This window comes from Xenopus laevis, chromosome 4L (genome assembly GCF_017654675.1).
Source record: "Xenopus laevis strain J_2021 chromosome 4L, Xenopus_laevis_v10.1, whole genome shotgun sequence".
Lineage (NCBI taxonomy): Eukaryota > Metazoa > Chordata > Amphibia > Anura > Pipidae > Xenopus > Xenopus laevis.
In genome coordinates this window covers 80121027-80136477 of record NC_054377.1, presented here as the reverse complement: position 1 = coordinate 80136477, position 15451 = coordinate 80121027, and the positions used below count along the sequence as shown (strand labels likewise).

The window sequence follows — 15451 nt, the reverse complement described above, 5'->3', positions numbered from 1 at the left end:
AAATGCTGCATTATAAAGAAGTTCCCCTTAACAAATATACAGTCTTAGTGCTCTACAAGCCATACCTCATCCTGAGCAGGATGCAATGCAAACAGTTCTTTGTGTCTGTTTGATTTCCTTTGGTCTTCATTTTGGTGATCAATTTCTTCATTTGGGGTACGGTCCAGTAAATTAGGAACTAGAGCATCAGATGCAGAGTTTTTGAGGTCAAATATGCTGCAAGCCCAGCTTCCCCGTGGAGTATCATCTATTGACATTGAGCGTCTTTTGATGTCATCCTGGTTATTAAAAACAAAGAGATAAAACAAAACTGCGTTTGTACTGTATTATAAAACAAAAGGACTCAGAACTTGAAGGAGACTGGGGATCACAGTTTAAAGGGATGATTTCATCTATATTTTCAAGTGCTGGAATGTTGCTCTAGTTTACTTGACAGAATAAACTTTCACCTATGTTATTACATAAGCCCTGATTATGTTTAAAACAAATCACATGCAATATTACATGAACACACAACAAATTATGATGAATATATTCTAGGGCAGCAAATCTAGACACCACACATATACATAAACACATTTATCATTCTCATACTTGGTCATCCTGGAAGCTGCTGCTCTCAGAAACCTCATCTGATTCAAAAACTTGCTTTGGCAAACCCTTTTGTCTCTCTTTTTGTTTGTCCAGTGTGTTAGGATTAAAACCAGTTCCCAATTTGTGGTACCTGTTGGAACAATAAAACGTTTGTCAATCCAATTCTTAATTTCAACTTCCACCAGGCAAATTACCAAATTGGCTAAATCTAATGACTATTACAGTGGTCACACAAAAAAGAAAAAAATTCAAACAGATTTAAGGCCTTCTGCCAAGCAATATAACCCATTCTTTCACACCCCAGTTGAAGGCCCAAACTGAAAAACTGGAATGCCTGATGATCCAGTCTTATGGATATACTAGCCTGTCTAGATTTATAGTAAACTGCATTTCCAACACATTCCCTGAGAATCCAAGTGATCTGCCCTTACCCATCAGTACCCACAGTAGTTACTGTTTGTAGCCCCCCAAACTGTTGTGGTATTTTACTGGATAATTAAGTACTCTTATTCCACCACTAGGTGGACACTAAAGACTCCATCTTAACTTACAACAGCAGTACCCGATGCAGGTTGCACCATGCAGGAAGCCTGACAGAATTACACCCATTTTATCTAATTTGCTGATCTCTGGGATACTATTGATTTAAAATGTCACCACACATACAGTGCATGGCCAGTCTCTTTGCTGTACTAGTTCTTTAGTCATGAGACAGGTGGTGATTTTACGATTTATAAGAAACTCACTTTGAGGTGAAAGGAAAGTGTTACTAGTAATACTGTACTGTAAAAATGACTGAAAGCAAATAAAAATTGGCTAGTGACTCAAACAAAAGATCAAATTTGACTCACTGCAATGAAAGGGAGAAAGAAAGACCAACTGGGCATCTGAAAAAAGTATGGCCTAAGTCTTACGGGCCCCGCACAAACAGGAAAATGTTCTGACAGATGTAGAGATGCGAAAAACAGCAAATACAGTATAGGAAAAGTGGTTACTTAATGAAGTAGCCTAGTTTTGCATAGGGCACATAATGGGGATGATTTGCTTCACTCCACCTGCACTTTGTGGTGTCTGCCTGTGTGCAGCTGAGTGGATTTGGATGTGAAAATGTATTTCATCACACAGAAATCCACTCAGTGTAGCTGCACACAGGCAGAAGCTGTGCCAGTCAGTGGAGTGGAGTGAATGGCAGCCAATCTGCTTTTCTCTGTCTGCGTACCACATTTTAGGCCATTACCCTTAGTGCCTCAACACAGGAAATCCCATGAAAGGGGAAGCCAATTACCACAGGCAATCCTAGTAATATTTTAGGACAAGCACTGATATTAGAGTTAATCCCTGGCTGTAGCATAGTTACAAGCCTAGTTCACATCTCCTGAAGACAGCACAAAAACTAAAGGCAACACTGTGCAATAGCATATAGGTGGGAAAGGTGGTTAATATAGCTTAATGTTCTTGTTTCCCCACAGTGATTTAATGGAGCAAATCACATGTTCCCAATGGAATACAAAGAGATCTTATTCGAACCAACTACAAATTGAAACTACCAATGTCCCTGTGTTATATATCAAGTGTTTTAGCACTGTGGTTCTCTCTGAGAGTATGTGCTGTGCCATAGGCCTAATCCTTACACAAATTTGCACCGAATACTGCTGCTACCGTATGCATACCCCAAAAAGGAAGGTGTAATCTGGGCTACAAAAATGTAATACTAGAAATGATGTAAAACACAAGGCAGACAATTTTCACATGCCTTAAAATAAGGTAGCAAGCTCTAAATGTTAAAAGAAAATATTAAGTTGTTCAGCTCATATCAGAAACGGTGTAACTTACAAGCAAAACAAGCCCAAAAGGTGTTAAATTATAAGTGTTGCTTTTTATGCACTAGATTTATTGCACCAGCAGACTTGAAAAAAAACCTACACACACACCTGCAAAGTTGTCCACCAAAGCACCAAATCTTCCAAATTAAATTACACCATCTTTCTGGTGCTGGAAAACACAGCTTTTGGTTGCTGTAAAAGCATCTGTCTGTAGTAGTGCTGCTGCAGGGTGGACCTACCGGTATTTATCTATATTCTTGCGAAGAAAATTTATTTGTATGCCCATTTCATTGGAAGATCTGTTCTGCCTGTTTATCAATGTTTCAAAGAGATTATATGGAATTCTTAGCTTCATCCGAGCAGAAAAGGGTTGTAAAATTAGTATATGTGTTTGGTACGAATGCGAATTTCTTAAAAACAATTCAAATTCAACCTGAAGATTCAAATGAAGGCCACTTTTTTTGTCCAGTAACTGTGGCCCCTTTAAAATATTCAAGTTAGAGCACACGGTTAAGGATAAAAACATTTCTTAAACTATTATTGTGCGTTTTATTTAAACACAACATTTTTAAACCAGTGGCCCTTATTCTGTTAGCAACATCTTCAAGTGCTCTGCAGCAATGTATGTTATACAGCAGCTGGTGAGTTATGAGCCTGATACCCTTGCCACATGGTTTATTGTGAAAATCAAGACTTACTTTCTATTTACAATTGCCCAGTCTTCTGTGTAACTTCTTATGCAATCCTTGACATGAGAATCCATTTCACTGTACGAAAAATGACAAAGATGTTCATTGTAATGTTCATGCCTACACATGATCAGACAGGTAAAACAAGCACAAATGTATGCATTGTATGTTCAATGAAACTTTTAAACAATGGATAGAAAAGCAAATAAAGTTACATAATAGCTATCACACACTTTTTTATAATGGGGTAAAATGCAAGCTTTGTGACCTATTATGATCTATTTACCCATTGTAGTGTGTACTTTATGAAAACATACGTTTTTCTAGAGTATCCATACTGTGAGGGGGGTCTTATTTTGGATGTTTTCTTGGTACCTTATTAGCTGAATTTTTGTGCATAAAATAAAATAGGTTTCTGATATAAATCCCTATATTGTGTATAGATACATTACACTACACAAGGCAAGGGAACCTTAACACAATTATATAGAGTTGTTATAATGCCCTACACATGTGCCTACAGTTTAGGTGCCATATGTTATCAAATGTAGGGGGGAAGGAGGGTACAGCAAAAAAAAAATTCAATCTTTTTCAGCCTATCACCCTGTAAAAAGGAAAAGACGCCAGCGTTTTTTGGGACTTAGAAAAATTTTCAACAATATTTCAAGTAAGTCCTATCTACTCCAATGCACTTCGCCTGGTCTGAGGTGGCGAAGGCAAGTCTGGCGATAGAGGTAATGGTCAGTAAAATAAAAAACGTAGTGAATTTGCGTAGTAACGCTCTTTCACCAGAGCAAAAATTCACCTGGCGTTAGAGTGCGAAGTTGCGCCAGAGTCTATCTCCTCCGCTAGCGTAATTATGCCAGCGACCGTAAATCAGCGAAGCGCTGAAATGACTTCACGCTGGTGAAATTTCACCAGCGTTAGCCACTTCGCCCTTTAGTAGATTTGCCCCACAATCTTGTTCCAGAAGGGGAAATACATAAAAACTCAGATTTAGAAATCCCCGGTTCTACCAAAAATATTTACAGTTTTCCAAAGGTAAACTAAAAATCCCCCAGAAGAAATGCCCCTAAAAAGAGAGAGCACAAACTGTTCAAAAAAGTTCTGTCAAATGAAATGGGAAATTCTGCTGGTACTTTAAATGATAAAAATTCATCCTCACTGTGTGTTTATTATTAGAAAGACAGGTCCAGAACTTACCTCTCCTCTGGTACTGATGACACCATGGTCCTGCATTCTCTCTGAACGTAGAGAACTTCAACATCATCAGTAGGAAACTCATACAGGTCACTTAATGGACCTGAATCTATAGACACTGGATGAGTAATGAGATAGTCCTCAAAATCAACTGGGTCAACCACTTCTGTAAGAGGAACCTGCAAAAACATGGCATGGTCAAAAGTGTCCAGAGTTGAGATGAACCACTTTTATAAAAGGGGTAAATGTAAGGATAAGAAGGGACAAATGAGTTGTAACGTTTAAATTAGACCATATGAACAAAGGCACAAGTCATTTTCTTCACTGCATTCTGCCACCTCTATGTGTGTGGGCTGACAGGCATGGCATCAGTCTATAAGCGTGCGTACACACAGAGCAGATGTTTGGTGGAATCCACTCCGTGGCTGTGAATGCACACACAGCAGAATGACCTCACCAGTTGAGAAAAACAGCCAGAGTGCCATTAACCTAATATTGCAAGCTCCAGATAGCAAATAACACTCTATGGGGCATATTTATTATGCTATGTAAAAAAACAGCGGGAGAATACATCACACTTAAAAACACTGTAAAAAACAGCGTAAACTGTTTACGCTACGTGTTATTTCTTAAGAGTGACTTCCGTCAGAAGTAATGAAAAATAACGGCAGCAATTCTGGCGTTTGCATGGCGTAACATTACACACATCTTGATAAATTCACCATTTATTTTACACAGCTTTTTACGTTTTACAAAGCATAATAAATATGCCTCTATATTCAAATACATGTTTTCTTACCTAGAAACCTAGATAGTGGTATTCATTTATAAACACAAGTTTGCAGCAACCACAATCAAATTAACAAAAATAACAATATAGGGGGAGTTGCACAGAATTCATAAAGGAGCCTAATGTCTGCTTTCATAACCTCTGATTTATCAACATTCAAATTCAACTTTACCCGCAATTCAAGTTTTACTGGATTTCCAAAATGAGAATTTTCAAGATTTAATAATCTCAAAACAATTGGAATCTCAGATATAAAATGTCGGCAGAGAGAGAGAGAGAGAGAGAGAGAGAGAGAGAGAGAGAGAGAGAGAGAGAGAGAGAGAGAGAGATTTAATTTTAGTTTTGGGTTTTTTTTAGATTAATTGTGAAATTTGTCAGACTCAGAAAAACATAGGTAGAATGTGACGTCACTGCACTGAAGTCGTTTTTATGCAAATTTCAGTTTTTATAAATAAGCACACACAGAAAAAACTCATAAATGTGAAATCAATCAGCCCCCCCGTGTACATTTTACTGCTGGTATTTATTATTAAAAATACTCATAATTATTTGCGAGACTCATAGTCACTAGATGCCCTGAGTATGTCTCATACCCACAACTGTATCATGGGAACAAACTGTGTGGGTGACTAGTTTAATGAAGTAAGCATTATTTCTGCAATGTATACCAATTTGAGCTGTATGTTATGCTCACTTTTAAATCTGGTTATGTTAACAAGCTGATCAGTGAATTATAATGCTGAAATGCAGTGTTGGACTGGCTCACCAGGATACCAGGAAAACTCCCAGTGGGCCCTCATGCTGCAAGACATTTGGCCTATTTTGTGGCCATGACCTATTTTGATGAGAACAAAGAGGCTAAATAGATGGAATAATAGATAATAGTATGTAAAGAAAAGAGACTAGGAGAATAGAGGTTGAGTGAGGAGAGGAATAATAATAATACTTAGAGTGGGCCCCTAGTCTAAGGTTTTTGGGTGGGCCCCTGGGCCCCTTGTGGCAATGTCTACAGCAACCCCATTTTCCACTGTTAAAATCATAAATGTTGCCATTTGCCTCTAGGGCTTATGCTAAAAATTGTTCTTCATTTAATGTGCAGAAGTAGAGGTTTAGTACACATTCAATTTGCTACTCAGTTATACAATGTGGGCAAATATTTCTGTTAAGCAGCAACATATGCATAAAATCCAGAATAAAATCCAACAAAAACAGACAATAACAGAATCTAGGTCATTAATAAACAAAAAGCAAAGAATGCAGGACAGACCCCTGCAGTACTCCACTAAAAAAACATGACACAATTAGACAACAATCCATTTACCACCACTCTTTGTAATCTTTCCTTCAGTCAGTTCTCGATCCAAGTACAGGTATGGGACCTGTTATCCAGAATGATCGGGACCTGGGTATTACGGATAACGGATCTTTCTGTAATTTGGATCTTCCTACCTTAAGACCACTAGAAAATCATGTAAACATTAAATAAACCCAATAGGCTGGTTTTGCTTCCAATAAAGATTAATTATATCTTAGTTGGGATTAAGTACAAGGTGCTGTTTAATTATTACAGAGAAAAAGGAAAACATTTTTTAAAAATTTGGATTATTTGGATAAAATGGGGTCTATGGGAGATGGCGTAATTCTGAGCTTTCTGGATAACGGGTTTCCGGATAACTGATCCCATGCCTGTACCAATATTAGTTCAAGGTCAATACTCCTTTATTTTATCAGTAACCTTCTTTATCAAATGATTTAGCAAAAGTTAAATAGATCACATTCACGGCCACCCCAATGCCCAGGTTTCTGCTCACCTTTAATGCCACTTTCATTCTCTATGCTACCCTATCTGGATGTTTTTTTGGTACAGTATTTGCCTCCTTGTACCTAATCAAAGTTTCAGCTGTCTCAGATCTATAGTTATCTGTTATACAGATATTGCTGTAACTGTGGGATCTTTGTAACTTTTATCATTTTTCCTCACTCTTTCCCATGACCCCATTCTAATCCCACATGCCTATCTACGTTGCTAGGAAAGTGGATAGAATCATGCTGAGGCTGTGTTTCATCATCTGGGCTGATGCTACAGTTTACATATGCTACAGTTTACAATGACGTTCATGACAATTCAGTGCTTGCCACTAGTTTGGGGAAGGCCCTTTCCTGTTTTAGAATCATAATGATCCTTTGAACTATTGACAGCGCTATATACTGTAAATAAATGATGATGATGAACTAAGCAAAATACATATAAATCTCTGGGTTAGCTAGATATTTGTGGGAGAAATCATTGCACAACCTCAGTAATGCTCTTGTGACTGAATGAAAGCAAATCCCAACAACAGAAAGCCTTCCCAGCACATTAGATGCTTTTATAGAATAGAAAGGACTATCTTCATATTAACACCTTTGTTTGATTTATCGGGTTACTTTTGGTAACATAGTTTTAATGAGAAAGATACATATACACATGGATACCATTTCTGTTAAAATCTTTATAATAATGGCAAAAAAAAAAACAAAAAAAACTTTACAGCTAGAGCAGAAAAATAATTCTCTGAAAGAAATTACCGAAGCATGATGTGAGCTTCCACCTCCAGTGCTTTGGTTTTTATGGAGCTGTGGAGAACCATATTGTCCAGATATTTGTTTTCGTACCTCTGCAGCCACCGTTCTACAAAACATGAACAAATGTATACAATTTAGTGTAACAGAACGTGTTTCTAATGATTACTCCATAATGCTTGAGTAATATGTGCTAGTGTCAAGCCATATAGAAACTAACCATTTCCAAGAGATAAATCATATTGGTAAACACAGAAACACAAAAATTTTTAAAATAAAGACATTTTTGGACCCCTATTTTTAAAGGAGACATGAAACCTTTGAACAAATTAAGTAAATATCCTTCAAAAAAAAAAAGAAATACCCTGAAGAACACTGAACAATTTACTTTAATTTGCATGGAGAGTTTGCCCCATTTCAACTTTAACAGCTGTACAACATATTTTGTAATAAGAAGGTGAAAAAAGTTCATTGTTATGGTGGGCATACAATTCCAGGTCCATGCATCTGAAAAAGTCACCAGATAAACAGAACTTGGCCCGATTTGGATACCGATATGCAGGACCTAATCACCACACTTCAGCCTTGGGTTTTTATATGGTCATGGAACTCCTTGGTGACTTATATTTGGTTATTAAGATGAGTTGTGTTTTCCATGAAAATCCGAAAATACACCATCTAAAACCTGTTGAGGGCATGTAGGAGTCAATGGCAGAGGTCCCTTGAACCATTTGAAGATGTTTAACAGCTTGCATGATGTTCAAGTTTTTTTTCAGAGGGTTTTGCCGGAAAACTCAAATAAATTGAGTGATTAGAGTTTTTTCCCGCGGGAAAACACGATTGGAGTTTTTGGGTTTCTGAACTCAAACTTACAGACTCTGTTTCTTTCCATTCAAGTTTTTTTCTTAAATAAGATACTATTCCAGTTCATTTGAGGTTTAAAAAAACTCTAACTCTCGACCTTTGATAAATAACCCCCATAATATCCCTATATTTTACATTATTCACTCATTCTGGTGATAAAATACTGCAATACTGCTTGTCGATATAAGCAAATGTATCTTCTTCTGAGACATTGGAAGTGTATTGGTCCTGCTTCAGTTAATGAACAGAATGGAGCTGGCATATATCATTTCAGCTGTGTAAAAAAGTTAGAATACACAACACATCACCACTTAAACACTCCATAAATTCATTTGTAGCTATCAAGCTTAGTGATTAATATCAAGCTGACAGTAAAGTTGTACCTCTTTTTACATCTTTGCCTGAAATGTTCCCAGTGACTTTATTCTGAGGTGCAATAATGCACTATGGTGTACATCTCTGGAGTAGATTAAAAGCAAGCCAGCATAGGAGCCAACAGCCATATTTTGCCTGTAGATTTTTATTTAGCATAAATTCATGTTTAGTAAATACCTGTAATAATACACGCATCTCCAATAATTTGAATATTTGTTCTACCATTGCAACTTGCAAAGTATCCATAATCTAGAATACCTCAAGGGCTGGAAAACCTTATTTAAATCCTGTTTATGAACATACCAATACATAGAAAAAGATGGAAAGGTGAGCTTTGCTCAACAGTTTATAGTCCAAAGGTAAATTTATATTTTGCAGTTTTAGCCCATTTGCTGAAAGTAGGCTCAGCAACAGAGCATGTTAACCGTGTCACTTTCATCAAATCTAAATGCTAGTATTGTAACATTTGAATTGTGTGGGTAATGAGAACTTTAACAGGATTCAGACAACCAGTGCTGGTTTTCTTGATGAAAATGCTGTTATGAAAAATCCAGATTTTTAGCAATTTGCCTTTTGAAAATTTCAGCAGGCCAAAAATGCTTCTCGAGAACTCCCCAAATATTTCTCCACTGTATTGTATGACAAATGCCTAAAGGCGCATGTCATATGATTCTCATCTGAAAGCAAGACATTGCATGTTTGCAGATAAGATTCATCTGAAAGGCACTTGACCTCTGACTTTCAAGCAACTGCGAGAGAAGGCAATGGAGGATGAATTCAGGCATTTTAAAGCAATACGTTTGAGCCACTAAAAAAATGCAGAGAACATCAGAACGTTTGAATTTGCAAACAGACTATAAAGTATAAGGTAGTCGTTACTGGCACAACCCCTACTTTGCATAATTCCATTTTGCATGTATGATATGGGTATCTAAATCACAGAGCACCAGGCAGCATTAGGGTCCTTTTAAAAAATCCAATTTTATTGATAAAACATCATAAAATCAATGTTGAGCAACAGTGTATCTAGCCCCACGCTCAATATTGCAAATTTCATTCTATCATACATGTAAAAGGGAAATATGCCTTAAATATGTCTTAACCCTAAATCATTTTATTGCTATAGAAATTTTTAGAGACTATATAGGCCAGGGCAAATAGTATGGAACTTCCAACTCATGACATACAGCAGTGAAAATAAGTATGGAACACATCAACATTTTTCTCAGTAAATATATATCTAATGGGGCTATTGACATGAAATGTACACCAGATGTCAGTAATCCACATGTAAAAAGGAATCAAAACAAACACGTCCAATGTGGAATGACACAGGAAATAAGTATTGAACACATGAAGAAAAAGAGGTGCAAAAAAGCACGGAAACCTACTGAAATCTGTCAGTATTTAGAAAGCAATCCTGCCCCCTATCAGTGCAAATTAATATCAGCTGGTTTAGTCCTAATTGATGGTCTATAAAAAGGTTTCTCATTGCCAAGGTATCAATCAAGAAGCATCTCATGATGGGTAAAAGCAAAGAGCTCGCTCAAGACCTTCACAACCTTTTTGTTGCAAAACATACTAATGCCATTGGTTACAGAAGTATTTCTAAGATTCTAAATGTTCCAGTGAGCCCCTTTGGGGCCATAATCTGGAAGTGGAAAGAACATCTAAACCGGGCAAGACCAGGTGCTCCTCGCAAGATTTCTGACAAAAGAGTCAAAAGAATCAGAAGATTTGTCCAAGAGCCAAGGATCACTTGTGGAGATCTTCAGAGAGACCTTTAAGTATCAGGTACAGTTGTTTCAAAGAAAACAATGAGTAATAATGAGTAATGCACTCAACCAACATGGCCCCTATGTACCCTCACCGCACAAGACTCCACTGCTGAAGAAAAAGCATGTTGAAGCTTGTTTAAAGGAGAAGGAAAGCTACGGAGGGATTTTATTGCCAATAGATTAGCTGCAATAGTGCAAGATAGAATGCTATATTTATTCTGTAGAATGTTTTACCATACCTGAGTAAAAAGCTCTAGAAACTCTCTGTTTGTTTCGGATAGGAGCTGCAGTATTAACATGGTGTGACATCACTTCCTGCCTGAGTCTCTCCCTGCTCTGGGCTCAGATTACAGTAGAGAAGGGAGGGGGGGAGAGAGAAGCAAACTGAGCATGCTCTTGCCCAGGGCAATGAGGTTTAAGCTGAAAACAGGAAGTCTGATACAGAAGCCCATGAGTACACAATAGAAGGAAAGAAATGCAGTGTTTCTTTTGACAGGGGACTCAGAGCAGCACCACTTTGGGGGTTTACTGGTATATTTAGATGTACCTTTCTGATAAGGCTTACTTAGTTTTAACCTTTCCTTCTCCTTTAAAGTTTGCGGCACAACATTGGGACAAGCCAATGAAATTCAGAGAGAATATAGTCTGGTCAGATGAAACTAAAATTGAACTCTCTAGATGTCATTGCACATGCCATGTTTGGAGGAGAAATGGCACTGCACATCACCCAAAAACACCATACCAACAGTGAAGTTTGGAGGTGGGAACATCATGGTGTGGGGCTGATTTTCAGCATATGGTACTGGCAGATTTCATATAATTGAAGGAAGGATGAATGGAGAAATGTACCAGGACATTCTTGATAAGAATCTGCTACCATCTACCAGGATGCTGAAGATGAAACTAGGGTGGACATTTCAGCAAGACAATGATACCAAACACACAGCCAAGGAAACTCTCAATTGGTTTCAAAGAAAGAAAATAAATCTGCTAGAATGGCCCAGTCAATCACCCGACTTGAAAATCAAATTGAAAATCTATGAAAAAAACTGAAGAGCAAAGTTTATGGAAGAGACCCCTGAAACCTTCAAGATTTGATTCTTTGTATGTGTGGATTACTTGGGTTGTTACTGGAATCTGGTGTAAATTTCAAGTCAATAGCCACATTAGAAATATATTTAATGGGAAAACCGTTTATGTGTTCAATACTTATTTTCCCTGCTTTATACTGGTAAATATGGAGTGAAGAAATGATCTGTCTGTCATAAACTCATCCTTGATTTACTGCATATTTTTTGAGGGGAAAAAAAGATTAGCAAGGGTCTCTGGAACACTGAGAGAGTATGAAGAATACTTTGAGGGGTGGCAATTGGCCCACAGGATCCATTTGTAGAGTATTGGCTTATGTTATTATTTAAATTATACACATGAAGTGATCTTTTGAATTTGGAGACACAAATTTCCAGCTCAATGCAACAATAGGCAGAATGTGCAGGATATTAAAAAAGAAACTTTAACATGTCTGCTGTTAGTAAACGAGTCCTTAGTCTCTCATGCTAAGTTTGGTGACCAAAGCTGCGAGAACTAACTTAATGAACTGGTCAGATTAATAATAACAACAGTTAGCTACCCATTGCTGTGGTGGGGGTAGATACATTTAGGCTGTATTTAAAAGGTGCCTGTGCTCACTGCAGAGGAGGGCACTGATGCTTTTAGGTGTATGGGGAGAGAGTTATTTAATGTTTCTATGTATTTAGGCTCTGTGTGTGTAGCAATTGGTAGCATGGTTGGAATGTGTAAATATGTTCATATGGGATGAGGCATTATAGACATATCACTGTAATTTAAAAAACTATCAAGCAAGAAGCTTAAAGTTATCTTATAGTTATTTGTACTGTAACCAAAACAATTACAGTGGTTATAAGACAACAGCAGTAACAAACATACGTGACTGTAACAATAATAGTCAAGGATATACATGTAAAGGATGAAAACATGTCTCATTGATCAAATAGATGTGCATTTACAATAAAATACTTATCTTTACTGAATCTGTCAATGTAACAGTTGTATTATTATTATACCACCATACTGTGGGCGAATATGCTCATATGCCTTCTGCATGCTTAAAGGAAATATATAAGATAAATAAAGCAACCCTAATTTTGTAGGTAATGATGTATACTATATGGTGCTGGTTTTACTTTTGCCTGTAAATGAATATTGTCTTTAAAAATGGACCTTTACTGGAGCTCCCTATAGAAGTTCACTTTAAGAATGGCTTGGATGATTTTTTGTAAAGACATAATATCAAAGACTATTGTGATACTAAGCTCTATAGTTAGTATAGGTATGGGTATATAGAATTTATGTGAAAGTAGGGAGGGGTATGTGTGTATGGATGCTGGGTTTTCATTTGGAGGGGTTGAACTTGATGGACTTTGTCTTTTTTCAACCCGATTTAACTATGTAACTTCTCCCTGTAAGTGTTTCAAATGAGGGGTGGGTGTGTCCTAACGGTCCTTGCCAGAAGTACGGTAGGAGGGGGATAGCCAATCACAGCCCTGCAATCACACAAACAAAGACAGGCTTCAGTTTCCTATCAGGTCAGCCAAGCTGCTGCACTGGTTTTTATCCCACAGTGCAGTGTGGGAAAGAAGGCAACAAGCAGTGGAACAGATGGGTCGGAAAATTTTCAATAAAGTAACCAGAAACACTACTTTTTTAAAGCACTTTTATATATAAAAGAGTTGAATGCACTGGTACAGTCTTGCTTTTTACATGTCTCCTTGAAATGTCCCATCAATTTTTAATAGTAGCCACGCATGCACCCAAATATATATTTCTGTAACACTGAAATGTGGCTCATGAATGAAAGAAAAATAGCAGTGACAGGCAGGCATATCAAGTGAGCGTTGAACACAAGCTTCCTGGATGCTGGGAGTTCTGCCGTACAGACAGCTGGTGCTCACATGTATATTTTTTTCAGATCCCTGATAAAATGTCTGTTTTCTTTGGAGAAATGAATGTGATTGGTATCATATATATAGTGAATAAAGTACCCCCACTTGTAAAATATATAGTGAATAAAGTACCCCCTATTGTAAAATATAAGGATATTATAAGTTACCGAGGAGTTTCATGACCATATAAAAACACGAGGCCGAAGGCCGAGTGTTTTTATACTGGTCATGGAACTCCGAGGTAACTTCTAATATCCTCATATTTTACAACTGGGGGTACTTTATTTATTATAATACACAAGTTTCGATGATTCATGTGACAGAAATTACATCAGAACTCACCGTTTATAACTGATGACATCAGAGCTCACCGTTTATAAGGATATAATTTACAGGGTATTCATGGCTTTTGTGTATTATAAGGATATTATAAGTAACCGAGGAGTTTCATGACCATATAAAAACACAAGGCCGAAGGCCGAGTGTTTTTATACAGGTCATGGAACTCCGAGGTAACTTCTAATATCCTCATATTTTACAACTGGGGGTACTTTATTTATTATAATACACAAGTTTCAGTGAGTCATGTGACTGAAATGACATCAGAACTCACCGTTTATAACTGATGACATCAGAACTCACCGTTTATAAGGATATAATATATATATATATATATATATATATATATATATATATATATATATATATGTGTGTGTGTGTGTATGTATTGGGTACCTCCATCACTAATCAGTCTTTATCCCAACACCTAACAAAGAGACAGTGAGTCCCCAGCATGCCCCGCAGCAGCAGTAGTCTTTAATGTATGTTGGATGTCCCAGTGAAACCGAATCAAACTATAAAGGAGACCAGTGTCAGTACCACCTAATAAAAAGGCAGCCCACTGAATGAAACCAAAACGACGACATTATGTTTTATTCGACTTTTATTCCCGGCCAGGCACTTCTTTCTCCCAATAGCAGCCCCTCTCCCACTTCATCTTTGTCTTGCGCACTTCCCACATAAAGCTTCACGCAACAATTCCACATCCCACACACAATCACCTTGCAATTCCTCCTATCATTGTAACCAGCTTCAGCATCTCCCCTACAAGACACAAACGCAAGGACAAATTGAGTAGGACAACCAATCGCTGAAATAGAGATCGGCACTATATGCAAGTAGTCCAGAGCCGGCAGAAAGAAGGAGGAGGCAGATCACACCCATGGAATCCCCCTGTTAGGCCCCTTCTCACTGAACACATCAAACAATGAAACCATCCGATTAAATCCCATAACATAAAAAAAGAAGCTTGCTTTGCGGCATCCCTCTCCCTGCAAAGTGCTGAGCCTTTACCTGCTTATCTTCTGTGCAAATGCGCGGCGCTCTGCCATGGCCGCTTCTCACTGCAGCTCCTGGCTGTGAGGGGGAAGCAGGAATCTAGTGGAACGCAAGGGAAGCCGTATTGCGCTCCAGTTCGGAAGACTAGGATAGAGTTAGTGTACCGTAATGCTGCTAAGATAAGATCCAACTCCTTCCCTATATCAACCTTGTGCCATTGTGAATCAGAGAGCTGTGATTTCATACAAGTCTGAGAGTCAGATGTTCCTGTTCGTCCTAGGGAATCATCAAGATGTTCCGGGTTTTAACACCGACCAGCAATATAGAACTAATTTTTTTTAAAAGACAATGTCATTATTACTGTCTGCTTTCTCCCCCTCTCAGGTTTAGTAGCAGCATTTTACTAATTTCACTTTGAATTTATGTGAAAAAATAAAAGCTTTTCTCATTAATGCTCAACATAGTTTGGGCGGTG

General features: G+C 37.7%; 1 protein-coding gene across 15 annotated transcripts in view; it reads right to left on the bottom strand.

Annotated features, from left to right (window-relative positions):
* dock7.L (dedicator of cytokinesis 7 L homeolog) overlaps positions 1 to 15164 on the bottom strand; it is an 87754-nt gene extending 72590 nt beyond the window's left edge. For 6 of the 15 annotated variants that reach the window (XM_041590386.1, XM_041590387.1, XM_041590389.1 and 3 more), the window contains exons 1-6: positions 14992 to 15164; positions 7665 to 7767; positions 4310 to 4485; positions 3116 to 3184; positions 595 to 724; positions 66 to 278 (exon numbers count right to left, since the gene is read on the bottom strand). In XM_041590386.1, coding sequence (XP_041446320.1) covers positions 66 to 278; positions 595 to 724; positions 3116 to 3184; positions 4310 to 4485; positions 7665 to 7767; positions 14992 to 15029 — 729 coding nt within the window. In that variant the 5' untranslated portion in view covers positions 15030 to 15164. The remainder of the gene's footprint in view (positions 1 to 65; positions 279 to 594; positions 725 to 3115; positions 3185 to 4309; positions 4486 to 7664; positions 7768 to 14991) is intronic. The other 9 variants (XM_018258247.2, XM_018258248.2, XM_041590390.1 and 6 more) reach the window with 2 other exon arrangements.
* Between the last annotated feature and the right edge of the window lie 287 nt (positions 15165 to 15451).